This window comes from Artibeus jamaicensis, unplaced genomic scaffold (assembly GCF_021234435.1).
Source record: "Artibeus jamaicensis isolate MK-2021 breed Jamaican fruit bat unplaced genomic scaffold, CSHL_Jam_final contig_465, whole genome shotgun sequence".
Classification (NCBI taxonomy): domain Eukaryota; kingdom Metazoa; phylum Chordata; class Mammalia; order Chiroptera; family Phyllostomidae; genus Artibeus; species Artibeus jamaicensis.
The window spans coordinates 34,657,109-34,675,902 of record NW_026521843.1 but is presented as its reverse complement, the minus strand read 5'-3'; the positions used below and the strand labels follow the sequence as shown (position 1 = coordinate 34,675,902).

At 37.0% G+C, this 18,794-nt stretch overlaps 1 protein-coding gene and 1 pseudogene across 5 annotated transcripts in view; one reads left to right on the top strand and one right to left on the bottom strand.

Annotated features, from left to right (window-relative positions):
* ASB3 (ankyrin repeat and SOCS box containing 3) overlaps positions 1–18,794 on the top strand; it is an 89,821-nt gene that overhangs the window by 25,398 nt on the left and 45,629 nt on the right. For all 5 annotated transcript variants that reach the window (XR_005084338.2, XM_037158451.2, XM_037158449.2 and 2 more), the window contains one exon: positions 3,236–3,394. Coding sequence is in view for 4 of the 5 variants with exons in the window: in XM_037158451.2 (XP_037014346.2) it covers positions 3,236–3,394 (159 nt within the window). In the remaining variant the exon portion in view is untranslated. The remainder of the gene's footprint in view (positions 1–3,235; positions 3,395–18,794) is intronic.
* Positions 5,155–5,420, bottom strand: LOC119058951 (guanine nucleotide-binding protein G(I)/G(S)/G(O) subunit gamma-10-like; annotated as a pseudogene).

Sequence of the window (18,794 nt, the reverse complement as noted above, 5' to 3'; positions counted from 1 at the left end):
ATGTGGGGGCGGGGTCAGAGCGGGGAAATGGTGGCGCCCTCTGCTGTTTTGAGCCGCTGGGTGAGTAGCAGAGCCTTAGGTGGTTCACCAGGGCCTGGCCACTCAGAGTCGCTGGGTTATGAGGCTGTATGTGGAGGTGGGGTCAGAGCAGGGAAATGGCGGAGCCCTCCGCTCCCGCTTGCCGCAGGGACCCGCTGGGTCCCGGTCCAATTGCCCACTCCCTCGCTTGTCAACCGGCAGCCCTGCTCCCTCCCTGTCTCCCCGGCGGTAGCTCGGTCGCTCGCTCGGTCGCTCACTAGGTCCAACCCTGCGCCTGGATTCTGCGCGCCTGAGTCCGTCTGACCTAGTTTTCCTGTGCAACCCCGCTCCACCAGCTGCTGGTTTCGCCCCTTACTGGTCAGGATGAAGAATTTGTTGTTAACAGACTTCTGAAAAGTTCAATTTTCCGTGTTCTGGCTGTGTTTTCTGTTGCTAATATTTAGTTGTCTCTAAACTTGGTTGTGTGAGAAGGTACTGCGTCTCCACCGATGCCTCCATCTTGGTGGAAGTCCCTGTTTTGTTTTTAAGATTTTACTTGTAAGTAAAATCGTATGGTGTTTCCCTGTCCGACTTATTTTACTTAGAATAACACGCTCAAGGTCCATTTATGTTATCCCAAGTGGCAAGGTTTCATTCTTTCTTATGGCTGAGTGGAATAACACTGTGTGTATGGGGTGCGTGTAGTACATCTGTGCCACATCTTCATTACCTATTCAGTGGACACTTGGGTTGTTTCCATATCCTGCTGCTGTAAATATGCTGCAGTGCACATAAGGGTGCATATATTTTTGAATTAATGTTTTTGTTTTCTTTCGATATATACCCAGAAGTGCAGTGTTTTTTTTTAATGTATTTCATTGATTATGCTATTACAGTTGTCCCATTTCCCCCACTTCACTCCCCTCTGTCCTGCATACCCCCTCCCGCCCATATTCCCCCCCCCCTTTAGTTCATGTCCATGGGTTGTACATGTAAGTTCTTTGGCTTCTACATTTCCCGTACTATTCTTGCCCTCCCCCTTTCTATTTTCTACCTACCATCTGTGCTACTTATTCTCTGTACGTTTTCCCCTTATCTCTCCCTCACACTCCCCTGTTGATAACCTTCTATGTGATCTCCATTTCTGTGGTTCTGTTCCTGTTCCAGTTGTTTGCTTAGTTTATTTTTGTTTTTGTTTTAGGTGTGGTTGTTAATAATTGTGAATTTGCTGTCATTTTTTTGTTCGTATTTTTGATCTTCTTTGTCTTAGATAAGTCCCTTTAACATTTCATATAATAAGGGCTTAGTGGTGATAAACTCCTTGAACTTGACCAAATCTGAGAAGCACTTTATCTGCCCTTCCATTCTAAATGAAAGCTTTGCTGGCTGGATACAGCAATCTTGAATGTAAGTCCTTGCCTTTCATGACTTGGAATACTTCTTTCCAGCCCCTTCTTGCCTGGAAGGTCTCTTTTGAGAAATCAGCTGACAGTCTGATGGGAACTTTTTTGTAGATGACTGTCCCCTTATCTCTTGCTGCTTCTAGAATTCTCTCCTTCATTTTAATCTTGGCTAATGTAATTGTGATGTCCGTTGGTATGTTCCTCCTCGAGTCCAACTTCTTTGGGACTCTCTGAACTTCCTGGACTTCCTGGAAGTTTATTGCCTTTGTCAGATTGAGGAAGTTCTCCTTTATTATTTGTTCAAGTAACTTTTCTACTTGTTGCTCTTCCTTTCCTCCTTTTGGTACCCCTATAATTCAGATGTTGGAACGTTTAAAGATGTCCTGGAGGTTCCTAAGACTCTCCTAATTTTTTTGAATTCTTGTTTCTTCATTCTGTTCTGGTTGAATGAATGTTTATTTCTTCCTTCTGATCCACACCATTGATTTGAATCCCACTTTCCTTTCCATCACTATTGGTTCCCTGTACATTTTTCTTTATTTCACTTAGTGTAGCCTTCATTTTTTCATCTAATTTGTGACCAAATTCAACCAATTTTTGTGAACATCCCGATTACCAGTGGTTTGAACTGTTCATCTGATAGGTTAGTTATCTCTTCATTGCTTAGTTGTATTTTTTCTGAAGCTTTGATCTGTTGTTTAGTTTGGGCCATTTTTTTTGTCTTGATGCGCCTGTTAGTAGTGAGGTATGGAGCCTTAGTTGCCAGGGTGGGGCAACCCACATTGCTGCAACGTGATGCCGTATGTGGGGGAGGGGTCCGAAAGGGAACAATGGCACTTGCCCCACTGCCAGATTTCAGTCACTTCCCCTGCCCCCACAAGCAAAGTGGGTCCTTCTGGTGCTGATTCCCATGTGAGTGGGTTTGTGTTCATTCTAGGACCCTGTGGGTCTTTCCAACAAACTGTCCTGTGAGGCTGGGAGTTTCTCCCATTGCCTCAATCCCTACCAGTGTTTTTAATCAGTGGTTTGAGGCCTTATTACCCCTTACTGGGGCCCTGGGTTGGCAGTTTATTTTGCTTCCCAGCTGTTCCTCCCGGTTTATCTGCGCTCAAATGTGGGATTGCCCAGTCTGCAATCTGCCACCTCTCTGGGTCTGCCAGCCTGGTCCTCCAGCTGCCTATCTCCACCCTTCCTATGGTTTGGATGAATATGTCTTCTTTAACCCCTTGATTGTCAGACTTTCATACAGTTCAATTTTCTATCAGTTCTGGTTGTTTTTTGTTCTTAAATTGTTGTTGTCCTTCTTTTGGTTGTGTGAGGAGGCACAGTGTGTCTACCTGTGCCTCCATCTTGGCTGGAAGTCCAGAAGTGGAGTGTTTTAAACTATCTAATGTTTCTAGTTGAATAGCAAGAAGTAATGCTAGAGATGAGACCATTTCTTTCATAGATATATAGAAGTAAAAAACTCAAATTTGTCAAGACTTCAATAAATCTTGCTTACGCAAATCTTTGGTGCTGCATTCTCTTCAGATTTTGCTTTTGTGTTACCTTTCAACTCCTGCTGCTTCCTTTCCCTTGCCCTCCAAAAATTAGAGAAGGAGAAATGAGTGTGTGGGCAGAATTTTTGTGTTAAGAATATCAGAGAGCTGTTCACACCATGACCCCTGTAGAACATTTTTTTTTTATTTTTCAGGTTGTTTTAAACTACGAGACCTCCTATTTATAATTATGCTTTAATATTTCTTGAAATCTTTGCTTTTTAATTCCAAGAATTAAAATTGATATCTTCTAATTTACGGTTTTTCATTTCATAGATTCATCTGAAAACTACATTAGGACAAAGACGTTTGAGGGCTTCTCTGCATTACATTTTGCTGCAAGTCGAGGGCATTGGAAAGTGGTGCAGATTCTTTTAGAAGCTGGGGCAGATCCTAATGCAACCACTTTAGAGGAAACCACGCCACTGTTTGTAGGTGAGATACACTATTTATGGTACAGGCACAACTTTTTATTTATTTATTTATTTTTCTGAAGGAACTAAGGTTAATCCCCCTCTCACCATGGTGTTATACTTAAAGTATGTTCTTAAGCAAATATAATACTACCACTTCTTTGATTCAGAAATCAAAAAGGTATTTTTAAAGGCTGCTTCCTTGTTTTTCACCCTTAGGTGATAGCATCTGGGAATATTTTTAAATGTTTATATAAAGTTGTAAAATCTATTCTGAATTGTCATTGTCATTATTGTTCTTAGTGTTGTTCTGAGGACCAGGTAGAGTATTTTATGTTTGCTTTTTGCTTTTTCTTAGCATTAATGTATTAAGATTTTATGAAAGAAATTGCCAGCCAATCCTTTAATTCCAGTTAATTTGTTGCCTATATGAATCACTATTCAGACTTCTTCAATTATGGGCATTTTTTTAATTCCTTGAGGATGAAAGCCAGGTCCTATAGGGCACATTTCTAGTACCTCTCTCTTTTTTCCCTTCCCTCCCCGTGATTTTGTCTTCAGGGACATTAAATTGAGTGGAAGATGAGAAAATTAGAATAAAATATTTGTTGAGAGTTAGTACACATGAACCAGTTTTAGTTCTGCCATATGTAACTTGTACGTTCATGTATTTACTGAATGTTCCAATGTCCTTACTTGGGCGATGAGAGTAATTGTACCTATGTAGTCTTTGTTGGGCTGATAATAAAATGAGATATGCATGAAAGTACTTTTTTCCTCATAAACTTAAAAATATAGATTTTAAAAATTTATATACAGTGAACTTTATTCTTTTTAGTGTACAGTTCTATGGTTTTTATGTATGTATAAAATTGTGTAAAGGCAACAACAATTAAGACACAAAACAATTACATCATCTCCCAAATTCTATCATACTGCCTATTTTAATCAACATTTCCTGCGTCCCCTTACCCTTGACAACTACTTGTCTGTTTTCTTTCCTGTAGTTTGCTTTTTTGCAGAATGTCATAAATACATGTAGAATATTATAACATATGTAATCTCTGAGACTAACTTCTTTCACTTAGCAATGATCTTGATATTCACATTGTTGCATATATCATTGATTTACTAGGTGATAGGCATTTGAATTGTTTTCAGTCTTTGGTAATTATGGGTAAATTACTGCAAACATTTGAGTGTAGGTTTTGTTTGAATGTAAGTTTTTGTTTCTCTTGGATTAATACTTAGCATTTGTTGGGCCATGTGGTCAGTGTATGTTTAACTTTGGAAAACAATTTGGAAGTTCCTTTTTTTTCTACTGTCATAGAAAATGATAAATTAAGCAGAAATTTTATTTCTAAGCTCTTTGAAGATTAGTACAAACACAGTAAAGTATACTGTTAAGTGTCTCAAATTAAAGGTACATCATCAAAGTAAACATGACATTAAGAATTCATTCAGGTTGTAAGATTTCCATGTGACTTTGTTTTTAATCATTTGCAGTGTTCTGTAAGTCATATTTTAAAAGTTTTTAAAGACATGAAATACTGTATTTTTTTAAAAGTACCACCACAAGTATAAAATAGAGGAATTTAAGAAGACAAAGATCAGGTCTGCTTCTTATACAGAATGGGGAGATCTAATACATGACACATTAATCATTCCTAACAAGTTTGGTTAGAAACACCTTCTGTATTTAGTGTTAAAAATAAAACAGTCTTCTCACTTACAAAAATCAAGACAACATCAAGAAAAATGTTTTCTTGAGTCTCGAGGCAGTCATTTATCACTTTGTGCCTGAAGGTGTTCCTTGGTGAACTTCTTTCCATTGTTCAGGGTGTCCAGTGTCCTGTTCAAAGCACGGGATCTGGGCTCCCTGAAAGCGGTTGCTTCCTGCTTACATGCCTATCAGCAGGGCATCCTTGCAGGCAGTGTTGTTGAAGCCCTGTAGCCACCTGAGAGACCTTGATCCTCTCTATGGCGGCCTCCAGCTTGAGCTGCTCCACCAGGCACTGTAGGGCATTCGCGCTGGCTCCAGAAGACATTCTGGTGGGTGCTGCCATTTGGAAGTTTCTTATAAAGTGACTAGTGACTATCATTTTGCATTCCCTCCAGTAATGTTTGAGGGTTTCAGTTGCCCCACATTTTCACCAAAACTTGGTATTGACACTTTTTTTCCTTTGGCTTTTATATTTTAATTTTTAACAGGGATTTGAATAAGTGGTATCTCATTATGGTTTTAATTTGCTTTTTTTTCTGATAGCTGATGATGTTGAGCATCTTTTCATGTGATTATTTGCCATCCTTCCTTTTCTCCCCGATTAGTCTTGTGTTTAGATATTTTGTTTTGAAGTAATTTCAGATTTACAGAAGTGTTCGATAATACTGCTAAAGGATTCTTAGATACCTTTCACCCAAATATTGTTCTTTTGCCATATTCACTTTATCATTTGATTTCTCTATGCTATTTATCCATGTGATATTTAACCCTTTGAGATTAAACTGTAGGTATAATTCTTCTCACAAATACTTCAGTGTGAACTTCATAAAAGTAATGAAATTCACATATAACGGCCATGATCAAAATCAGGAAGTTAACACTGATGCAGTATCTTATGTACACTTCTTACACAGTTTTGCCAATTGTACCACCAATGTCTTTTATAGCGAAAGGCCATTATTCACTATCCTACCCATGATCGTTTGTTACATTTAGTTCTTAAGACTTTTTAGCCTACTGTAATTTTGAAGTTTTTCAGTCTTTATCTTTTATAATTTAAAAACTTTTGAAGAGTTTAGGCCATTTAGTTTTAGAGTCTCTTTCAATTTGGGTTTTCTGATGTTTTTTCATGCTAGAGTTCAGGTTATGCATTCCTGGCAGGAATACCACAAAGTGAAATGATATCTTAGTGCATCTTATCAGGAAGAATATGACCCATTACTGGTAATGTTAATATATAAAAGTATTTTGAATATGTGAAGTGTATCACTATGAAGATATTTTATAGAAGTCTTGATGTAATATGGTTTGAGTTTTCCACAGGGGAGATTGCTTTTTTATATAGAATTTCTTTTTTCCCCCACATCCAACTCGTGTTGGATATTCTGTACAACATAGTAAGCTTTCACTGAGGCCTAGCAATATGCAGTCTCTATTCTAGTCGCTGTCTTTAAGAAATCCATAGAGAAGTGAATATAATGATTTCAGTCCTGTAAAAAGACAGAGAAATATTCAAGATATTAAAGGGGGGGAAAATAAGTCATCCTGGATGACAGAGGAAGACATCATGTGCCTCTAGAGTGCTGTATTAATTACAACAATAATGGTTTTTGAGTAGAGCATATACCAAGCCCTGTGTCAGGTATTTTACATGGATTAGCTCATTCAATTTGCACCACGATTCTCTGAGGTACATGCACTTATTATTTCCCTTTTACAGATGGAGGAAATTGTAGAAGCACTGCATTTAGGATCAGACAAGGTGTATTTGAGTCTTGATCCTGCTATTGTCTGTGTGTTATTTAGATAGCATTACCTGATTTGATTCACTGAACCATTAATAGATGTTTGTTGATAAAAGGGTTTTTGATGAACATATGTTAGAAAATACTATGTACTATATTCCCTAATATAGGAAAACAAAAACATTAGCCTTCTGGCTTAATGTGTTCACCCAGTCTGAAGTATCTTCTGTACTGTTATTTTATATTAGTATGTTTATAGCTCTTATCACTGACTGCAGTTATTTTATATATTAGCTCTTTTGTTTATTGACTATCCTTTCCTAGAAGGAAATGTTCCATGAGAACAGACATTTTATTTATTTTACTATCATAACTCTCAAACCCAGATCATTGCCTGGTATGTGGTATGCATTCAGTAAATTATTTGTTGAATGAAAGAATGAAGGTCTCGGAAGAGGCCTCTTATAAAACACGTGTAAAAAAAATAAATAAAACAACACTTGTCCTGACTCTAACCCATTGTTTTGAAATGTATTTGACCATAATGTTGTTTTTCTTTGTTAAACACAAAGAACAGTAATATTTCATGGGACCGTTTGAAAAATGCTACTTTGGTCACTTATTTTATTACTTTCAAAATGTAATAGTCCCACTTATGAAATTTAGTATTGTTTACTTATATAGGTATATGGAGAAACTTAGAGATTCAGAGTTTTTAGTGATTTATATTTTATAATATAGTTAACTTGTAATTTTTTTATGTTAAGGAAGAGTTGCTAATGTAATTCAAACCCATGAATGACCTTTAATTACTTATTTTTAATAGTAGGATTTATTTAGTTGTTTCTTTGGCAGCAAACTTACCATTCTAGTTGTTTTTGCAATGGTTAATAAAAAATAATTTGACTCAAGCAGGGTGTTTAAACCAAGGAGATATAGTCATATAGTACTTTTACATATGCAAGTATTGCATCAATTATATCAGGTCCTTGTTTGGAAGTAGTAGATCAGAGTATTCTTTTAAATGGAAAAGTACTGTCTTAGTTTTTGCAAGAAGATAATGTCAAAGAATGGACAGATGGCTTTTTAGTTAGGTTATCTGGGCTCTGTTGTGTGCTCTGTCCATAAATAATATGGCAAACTTTAGCAATTTACTTTGCTTCCTGTGTCTTTCTACTCTTTTAAATAACCATAGTGATCCATGTTTTAATCTATAATGGAAGAGGGTCTTTTGTTAAACAAAATCCAGAACACTTCAAGGTTTGCAAAACTGTAGGTGATAATCTGTACATGAGAAAGATTGGCTAGACCAAGCAGACTTAAAATGAGAAAAGGAGACTGCCCCTCTATCATAGCTTCCTTCCCCGTCTGTAGATATCTTCTTTGCTGAAACCTTGGTCTGTGTTGTCCCCTTTCCCTGCACATGAAGCTGTATTCACGTGCATGTTGTAGTACCTGTCCCAGTGGCCCACTTACTACCTAGACTGTTGCTAGGAGCTATAAATATAAAACCAGAGGATCAAGGGATAAAAAATGAGTACAAAACTATGGAAACTTGCCAGATGACTGGAAGAGTCACTGACATCAGTGACAAGTGATTATGATTGAACTGAAAGTTAAATGCAAAGTTAAAACATTTACTGCTCCACAGTTTATAATCGCAATATTTTCCCCTGTACACAATTCATCAGGATTTTCATAAAAATGAGTTCAGAAGGGAACTCTTTAGTTTGATGGCAGTCAAGCCCCACAAAAAAAGGGAATTTCAGGAAACTACTTATTTTTCCACATGAAAGTTATCCTTTAAGAATATTTTTTGATTAGCATGCAATTTAAAGCTTATGTTTTAATAAGGAGCCTGCCCCCTTATTTATTTTGCCCTCATCTCCTCTTTTTCACACTTTCTTTTCCTTATAAATGCAAGTATAGTAAATATTTTAAGGATAAATTTGTAAAATTGCTTTGGCAATAAGAATATCCTTATTTATAAATATAGCAGATTTTAAGTGAAAATCCAGCTAATTATATAGGAAATAGATTTTCCTCTTTATTTTGCTGTGTATAAAACAACACTGATAAATTGGAGGCTCAAATTCAATCCAATGTGACTTCATAAAACAATTTCTGTGGGAACTGCACAGCATGCAGTTCTGGCTTTTGATGGATTATTTTTCATTTTTTGTTCTTCTGAGTCTCTGCTTATTCTGTGTAACCTTCAATGTTAAACATAGCAGTAATGTTTAATGAGAACAAAGTGTTTTATAAACAGTGTTATGTGAGACTTCCTATTTCAGTATTTAACTATAAAAATGTGTTATACTTCAGCTCATGTGGCATATCCTTTAACTCTTACTCTGCTGACGTGTTCCAGAAGTGAACAAACCACCATCTATTCTACTTTTCACTATTTTCTGGTGAAATAGTCATTTATAGTATTGTTTTTGGAGGTACTAGGAATTTGGGGGTTTAGCATTTTTAATGTATATTATATCAAACTTTAACTTTGGAGTGATTTAGTTTTAGATTTTTAGTGGAAAGACAGATCATCTTAAGGATTGTAACATAAGCTTTTTACTTGAGGTCATATTCTTGAAAATACAGGTTTGAGTTTGTCTGGATCAAAAGTATAGCATTCAATACAAGTTACATTTTTAAAGTGTTTTATGTTTTATTTACTTTTATCTATTCTATATGGTTTTATGTTTCTTGATGTAACTTTTTATTATTTTGTATTGTACTTTTCTATGTTTTAAGACTATGTTTTTGTTCCTTAATATAAGCAGTTAGAAAACCAAGATATTTACTATCTTTCTTATATTTACCTTCATACAATTAAATATATTTATACAGTCATTTTATTAGTCATGTTTGATTGATAGGTTTAAATTTGTAGCTTTTAAAGATGAGGAAATCAGTTTCTTTACTTTGTTGTTATGTAATTATTTTTCTTCCCCTTTCCAACTTTTGTTAGTTGTGTTATATATGCATTGTCAGTGGAGTTAAAATTTGGCATCCTGTTCTGGCATTTTAATTCCTTCTTTTCATTTTATTCTTAGCTGTATGGTTAAATAGTTCTGAAGTTTACCACCAGTTATTTTGCCATGACTTTTCCAGCCTTGCTTGGTTAACTAAATTCTTCCTTTAGTAGAGATCTCTAAAAGAACCTATGGAAATAATATTCTCTGAGTGCTTGCCTCTTTATAATTGAATAATGATTTTATATTTGGTTTTATACAGAAGTTTGATTAGGTATATAATTTTTAATGGTAATATATTATGTTTTAAAAATAAAGTTTAAGACCAACCTAATTTGCTTCTTTTTGTGTGTGTGTGACAGTATTTTCCATATCTGTTCTGTATCATTTTTCTCTGAGACATGGTACACCCTCTCAATATATAGATTCAGATTTTCTTTATTTTACTAAATCTTTTCTGGAATTATATCTTTACATATTTGTTCTGTTATTATGAAGATCTTCTTGGGCTCTAGTTATTCATATGCTGGATATCCCTCTGTTTTTCATATCTGCTATGTTTTAAAGATTTTATTTATTTATCTTTAGAGAGGAAGGGGAGGAGAGAAGGAGAGAAATTTCAATGTGTGGTTGCCTCTCGTGAGTCCCCCGCTGGGAACTAGCCTGCAACCCAGGCATGTGCCCTGACTGGGAATCAAACCGTGATCGTGTGGTTCACAGGCCCGCGCTCAGTGCACTGAGCTACACCAGCCACGGCGTATCTGCTATTTTTTCTCTAATCTTCTTTGTCTTTATTTTCACTTTAATGTCCTGTTTTTTTTTAAATCTTCTTTGTTTCTTTTTGGAAATGTCTATTCTTTCCAGTATTTCTTCCAGTTCCAGTCGCAGGCCTGTGATCGTTATGTTTTCTCCGGGTCTGTCTAAAGTTGTCCATTGTTTTCTGTCCTGCAGTTGCCTGTTACTCGAGCACTTATGTATCCCAGTGTTGTGCTGTTTTTCACTAACTTAATATTTTTCTTTTAAAGGTGCATAGCAGAAGGTTGAGCCACAATTTTTATTCCCTTTGTGGCATTGTCTTTATGATAAGAGGTTTTTTGGGGGGTCTACTAATAGTTTTTCCAATAAATTTTTCTCCCTTCCTCTTTATACCTTCGTATAGATGATATACTTGTTCCTTTGTGAGGACTCATCAGGAAACATGAGTTTGTGCTCACTCAGCTATTTTCAGATTTTATTTTCATATTTATTTATTTATTTCTATCCTCACCTGAGGACATTTCTTTTTAACATCGATGAGAGACTGGGGACTAAACCTACAGTCTAGGCATGTGTGTGCCTTGATTAGGAATCGAACCCGCAACCTTTTGGCTTTTGGGACGATGCTCCAGGCAACTCGGCCATTCTAGCCAGGGCTATTTTCGGGTCGTAAGTGGTTGGGAGCTACTTTTCCTTTTGACTCAGGGTTTTTGGGTGTGAGTTTATTTAGCCAGTATCTTTCACCAGTCAGTGGGCATAGGCAGCTGTGGGCTTTGCAGTGCAGCTTCCCTTCTGTAGTAGCAGAGACCAGCTAGCTACTCTTGCAAGTATAGCTTCTTTGTGTGATCCTTTGTTTAGACTCTGCTCTTCTGACTTTCATACTAAAATTGGATCCAGAGTTCTGCTGTCAGCCCATGAGTGTATCCTTTGCTGAGAATTTAAGTTTCGTATTTTAGAGGGATCCTCTCACCTTTGAGAAGTTTACTTTGTTGGCTCTTTCTGAGACATCCGGCTGAGATAACTTCCCACCCCTTCCTCCCTCGAGTACCCAGGATTGACCTCCATTCTTTTTTTTTTAAATATATTTTATTGATTATGCCATTACATTTGTTCTATTTCCCCCTTCATTCCCCTCCACCCTGCACACTCCCTCCCCCACCATTTCCCCCTTTAGTTTATGACCACGTGTCTCAAGTTCTTTAGATTCTATATTTCCTATACTGTTCTTGCCCTCCTCCCTCGTACGTAACAGGCACGAACAGATCAAAACATGGCTCAAGAGCCACTCAGAGCCCCAGAGACGATAAATCTAAGCAATGAAGAAATAGCCAAACTTTCAGATGCACAGTTCAAAACACTGGTGATCAGGATGCTCACAGAACTGGTTGATTATAGTCACAAATTAGAGGAACATATGAAGGCTAAACTAATTGAAATGAATGGAAATGCACAGGAAACCAATAGTAATAGAAAGGAAACTGGGACTCAAATCAAAGGAGTGGACCAGAAAAAGGAAAAAAATGACCAAACAGTAAAGGATGAAGAAACAAGAATTCAAAAAAATGAGGAGAGGCTTAGGAACCTTTAGGACATCTTTAAACATTCCAACATCCAAATTATAGGGGTACCAGAAGGGGAAGAGGAACAGCCACAAGTGGAAAACTTATTTGAATAAGTAATAAAGGAGAATTTCCCAAATTTGGCAAAGGAAATAGACTTCCAGGAAATCCAGGAAGCTCAGAGAGTCCCAAAGAAGTTGGACCCAAGAAGGAACACACCAAGGCACATAATTACATTAGCCAAGATTAAAATGAAAGAGAGAATTCTAGAAGCAGCAAGAGCTAAGGGGACAGTCACCTACAAAGGAGTTCCCATCAGACTGTCAGCTGATTTCTAAAAAGAGACCTTCCAGGCAAGAAGGGGCTGGAAAGAAGTATTCCAAGTCATGAAATCCAAAGTTCTTTTACCTATTTTCTATCTGTAGTTTTAGCTGGATCCTAGTTTTGCTAGTAATGGAGAGGGTGTTTTTATTTCTTCTTCGCTGATTTTGGGTTAATTACTTTTGGATGCTTTCTAAGAAGAATATGGGGGAATGCTTACTTTATGCCACAATATTAAAATTGGAAGTCCATATTAATTTTAAAGTAAAACAATTCTTGATGTCGGTATTTTCCAATAATTTAATATTCTAGTATATGGTAGAAATAGACCTAGATGATTTCCTCCTCACCACCATCCCACCCCATCAGTGCAGTCCTTGTTCCTGTTAGGTATTATAGAGCAGTGCTACTCAAAATGTCAGTGTATTGATATGAGGGGCTTGAGCCAGAATGTAAATCAGTGTACCGCTTCCTTCATCAAAGAAGTCATGTTTCAAGAAAAATGTCAGCTGACCTAAACAGTGTGCTCAGGGACATAATTGATTTACCTTCTGTTCAAAATGTCTTACCTCATTGAGGACTGGTAACAGTTTGCAGATTGACAGCCAGTCTATGAACGATATTGAGTAGCACTGCTGTACAACTTGTGTGGCCATCAAACTGGATCATTGCATAGTTAATTCAGTTGTCTCTTCATTCTTCATAATAATTATTGCTGCTGGCCAATTATGTGATTATCACTGGTTAGTATGAGTGAAGTAGAGGTGTTGCTCTTTTTTAAATAGGAGTATGGGGATGAAGGATAGTTTGCCATGTACTTTTTCCTGATAGGGATTGCTCAGTGTAATTATTTATTTCTGTAAGTTATATTATAGGGATCATACCTACAGAGGTGGCTCCTGTTAAGAGAATACTGCTATGTGAATGCTTAAAAAAATGGGAATGGATAATTACAGAAAGGTTCCTGATGTCTAATTAGCCATTAGACTTTCCTCTGTCAGAAGCCATGAATCACGCCATGTTGTCTGTGGCAACAGGTAGAATTGGATTGGGGTGTTTGCCACACCTTTTTGTCACATTCCTACCCTAATGAATTTTGGACATGAGGTCATGTTTTTTTTCTGTCGGTATACATCTTTTAAGATTGTTAGTCAATAGACAGACATGAGGTACTTTATAAGAAAGAAATGTAACTTTTTATTATAATCTTAGAAAAAAATTAAGTATCAGTGAAATACTGTATTTTAGATTAAAGATTCATGGCCAAGATTCATTATAGGAGTCTATCTGAATATATAGAATGGTTTGAAATTTCATATACATCCTCAGTGGAAAAGCTCTACTTTATAAACATTCTGATTATAAACTTTAATTTTGAAATGAGTAACTACGGGCAGCCCTGTGTACCTAGTGGCATTCTTTAACTAATTCTGCATCCTTGCTAGTCATTTTGCCACAGGGTTGCAACTAATGTATTCTGTCATTGGAGTTCATGTAGTACTTTAGTAGTTCTACATGAACTACATGTCTTGGATATGGGTAAAGTATTAGGAAATTATAAACTCTGAAGTCACATAGAATAAATTAGTAGTACTGGCAAAAAAAATTGCAGTCTGGTTTCTTTTCTAGTGCCACCAGATGTCAGTATAACCATAGCACCAGAGAAGTATTGCTGTAGATAAATGGCTTATGAACATTCTTTTTGCTTCATGAAGGAGCTAGGGAAAAAAGTTTTAGTGCAAAGATTACTTTATTGTTGAATTGTATAGCAAAATGAAAACCATAATGGAGAATAGAGTACATGTAGAACTTAGAAAGCATAGATACAGTTAAATGTTCATATAGAAATCAAATATACTAATCGAATATATAGGTGATCTCTGACATTCACCAAAATCAGCACCTGGCAGCTATAACTAGAGTGGTTGAACAACGTGTGGTTAAACTGTTCACTACGGCCTCACTGTGATGATTGCCATTAGAATTGCTATCAAAATCGGAGCCTAAACATGAGTGTATTTCTACCTATAGATGTAAAACTCAGCTTAGTGTGATTTGCATTTGGTACAGAACTTTTCTACAGTAGTTTCCTAGAACACATAATCACATCAGGCATTTTTCCAAAAGAATGTTCAGTAGGATAATTAACTTTTAAAAGTCTTTGTTTTTAAAAAATATTTTTTAATGAATGTGCCGTTAAGTAATAATCATTGTTTATTACATATGTGTATAGGTCTGCCATATCTGTCCCAGATGGGAATCCTACATTGAGTCTATGCCTTTATGAAGTCTTCATGCAGGCTTGTGACAAATACTCAGTATGTTGTACGCCTCAACTGGGTTGGAGTTTGGTTAGAAGTATTGTGTGGGTCAGAGGCTGTTTCTAGTTTTTAAAATTTCTTTTCAAATATATTTTGTTACAATATACTTTCCCAAATTACTTTTTTTTCTTTTTCCTTCTAATTCAGAGAATGGAAAAACTTGCTTCTTCAAAAATATAAAACGCCCCTGTAGAAATTATTGCAGGATATTCTCATGTCATTCTTGCCATCTTAGATTTTTGCTCATACAGGTTACATCATATTAATGACCTGTTGTGAGAGGCAGTGCCCCTACCTCAGTGCCCCTCAGCACTTTTGATTTTTCTCTTCCATTGTCTCAGCGGGAGTTGTATACACAATACCTGTTTGGATTGAAGGGGGGAAAGCCTTTCTGCCATCTCTGTGTATCTAAGACATTTTAAGATCTGCCTTCCAAAGTGGGGTATTTTATTTCATCCTTATTTATCCTCGGGCTCTGGTGTCTATTGAATGCCAGTGTAATACCACATCCTATGATTCTGCTTTCTTTTTCTCTCTGGGAATCCACAGTACTTTTCTAGGTTCTAGCATTACTCATTTCCTTTATTTCCTTGAACGCTAACTAGTGGCCTGGCTCCCAGTCCCTGCTGCCAGGCAAGTAGCGTGGAGGAAGATATGCCTAGATTCTAAGTTAAATTCCAATTTAGTTAAATTTTAAACTCTAGGCCAGTGCTGTCCAGTAGACCTTGGAAATGTCCTACATCTACTGCCCAGTAGGATAGTCATTAGTAATGTTTGGCTCTTGAGTACTTTAAGTATGGCTAGTTTGATTGAGGTACTAAAATTTTAATTTTATTTAATTTAAATGAATTTAAATTAAAATAGCTACATGTGGCTAGTTACTTCTCTGTTGGTGAGTGCAGCTCCTCATACATCTTTAATGGTGCAGTTGTCCTCTTCTGTCTTTGAAGCATATGTCTCCTGTGCCCTAACATGCAATACTAGGGGTGGGTCCCACAGGAGAGACAAGGGAGCAAAACCACCAGCTTTAGCCAATCAGCTTTGCTTGTCAGTGGGATGGTAAAAGTTGTTGCTGAATTTGCATCTGCTACTGATTAGGTGATCATAAGGGTTCTACCCTTGATTCCTGTTTTCAAGGCCTTCCTGTCTAATTGGGGATAGTATAATAACTAGCATTCAAGGCAAACTATAAGTTTTATAAAAGGCACAAAGTGCTATGAAGGTTAGTCTGTTCTAATTACTGTTTTCTTGTTGTAGGTTCATCTACTTCCTTGTCACCTCTCTCTTTCCCTATTTCTTTAGGTTTCAAAGCATTTAAAATTAATGTGACGTTAAAATACTATGTTGAGAAAGTAGGAGAGTGTTCAGTTAGATTTTTCTTCTGATATGTTTAAAAAAATTTGCATTTATACACTTTAGGAAGATTTCAGATACTCAGGGTTTTTGGAATTCCTATTTCAAATTCTCTTTAGAATTGGTGGTAGCCTTTTTTAAAAATACTTCATGGACAGTTTGAAAGTATAGAGGAAAATGTAATAAATTGCCATGTACCTAACACTCAGGGCCAATCTTATTTATTATACTTCTACACACTGTCTCCACTCATTATTTTATTTTATCTTTTAAAGATTTTATTTATTTTTATAGAGGGGAAGGGAAGGGAGAAGAGAGGGAGAGAAACATCAGTGTGTGGTTGCCTCTTGAGCGCCCCCTACTGGGGAATCTGGCCTGCAATTCAGGGATGTGCCCTGACTGGGAATTGAACTGGTGACCCTTTGGTTCTCAGGCCGGCACTTAATCCACTGAGCCACACCAGCCAGGGCTCCACTCATTATTTTAAAGGAAAAGTTCATCGTATTTGAATATTTAAAACACAAATATTTGTGTATGTATCTTCAAAGGATAAAAATGTTTAAAAACAATTTTTTTCCTCACCTGAGGACATTTTTTTCATTGCTTTCAAAGCAGAAATATTGATGCCAGAGAGAAGCATTGGTCAGTGGCCTCCAGGATGTGCTTGAACTGGGGATCAAACCCACAACCTTGGGTGGTGCCCTGACCAGGAATCAAACCCTCAACTCTTTGGTCATGGGATGACGCTCCAACCAACTGAGCCACACTGGCCAGGGCATGATTTAAAAATAAAAACACCAGGTGCTTTTTCAAAAGAACCAGTCAGTTTCCTAAACTTGCACAGATTTTAGATGGTTTACATCCCCTAGTTAGACTGACAGGCCTCCATGGTTCAGCACCTCCCCCTGAACCCCCCAACAATCTGGTGGCCAGAGGTGGGGGGCGGGGGGAGGGAGGAGTGTTGATTCCCTTGGCAGTGCTGTGGTTCCCTGGAGTGTGTGAAGCTGTAGCTTCCTGGTGAAGCAAGCAGGTTTATGCTCCCAGTGTATTAAACTAATGTCTAATTCCCCTTTTCTCCTTTCTCATCAGTGATTATGATGGTAACAAAACCAGTGTAGTTCTCTGATTTTCTCGGATCTGTAAGTCAATATGGCTTTTGTTTTTTGTTTATAGAATCAAATTTTGGAAAATTCCAGCCATTATTTCTTGAAGTATATTTTTTTCTGTCCTATTATCACTCTTCTTCTGGAATTTGAATTATATGTTGTTGGACTGTTTGATGCTGTCCCAAGGTCTGAACAGTTGATATTTTCCTTCAGACTTTCTTCCTCAGTTCTTTAGATAGAAGGCTTTATACTGATGTCTTTAAGTTCACAGACTCTTCTGCCATCCCTAGTTTTCTTTTCTTTCGTTTTTTTCAACTCTAGAATTTTCATTTTATTCTTTTTAAGAAAAATAGCTTCATTTCTCTGAGGAGATTCTTTATATTTACCTGTCTTTATACCATGTATATTAGAAATAAAAATTTTGAATGTATTTTCCTTAAAATTTTAAAGCACATTTATAATAGCTGCTTTAGTTAATCTGCTAAATTCAGTATATGGGCCATCTTGGGGTCAGTTTCTTTTGACTATTCTCTGACTTACATACTGGATATTGTGGATAGTATATGACAGGGATTTGAATTCTATTCTGTTCATCTGAGAAATCTTGATTTTTTTTCTTAACAGGTGGATTATTTACTGGTCTATCACCTTGAAATTGTTTAGGCTTGGTTTTATGCTTTGTTAGACTCGATCTGTGGAGAGCTTGAGGTGTTTCCCGAGCCTATTTATCTTGGGGGGGACACATCTCTCAACCTCTGCCTCCTTCCTGATCTTTCAGACTTAGAGCAGATCTAGAGTTGGTTGTTGATGAGGTCCTGTGGTTTCACTGCTCTGACCTGGACAGAACTTCTAAAAGTGCCATTGCCTCTCAGCGCTGTTTGACCTCTCGTTATCTCTGTTTCGTTTTGAGCTCTTTAGCGGTTCTCTTGTAGGCTTCCATCTTGCATTACACATGTACAGCCCAGATCACAGCCAAGGATTTTTGGAGAACTTCCACACTGGGGCCCTCCCCTTTGCATAATTCTGTTTTCCCTGGGGCCTTGCTCCACAGATTTCAACTGCTTAAACTTTATTCCTGTCTCCTTAGCTCAGTGGACTGCTGGACTCTGCTTGGAGTATTTCCTCTGCTTGAAGTACTCTTTCCTCAACTTTAACCTTGCTCTGCTTAGATTTTAGCTTACTATACCCTAATCAAGAAGTATCCCCAGGCAGAGAGCTGAGACGATCATAGGGCTCACCTTAAGTGTTTTCCTTCTCTCAGGAATCAGTCTTTTGCCTGCTGTTTGATGACAGAAAAAGTTGTCTCTCTATATTTTCTCCACTCTCAACAATAGTTTATGGTGGGATGGCTAGTTTAGTACCATTTATATTGTTATACCCAGTAGTGTAATTCCAAAGCCTATTCAGTTTGGAGAGGAAATATATTTTTAAAAAGAAAGAAATATTATTTTTCTTTAGACTTTTTTCCATTCACCTGGTCAACAATGATTTATTGCTTGTCTTCTGTCTGTGACTAGCACTGGGCATATAAGGGTTTCTTTTCTCAGGAAGTAAACTTCTTAG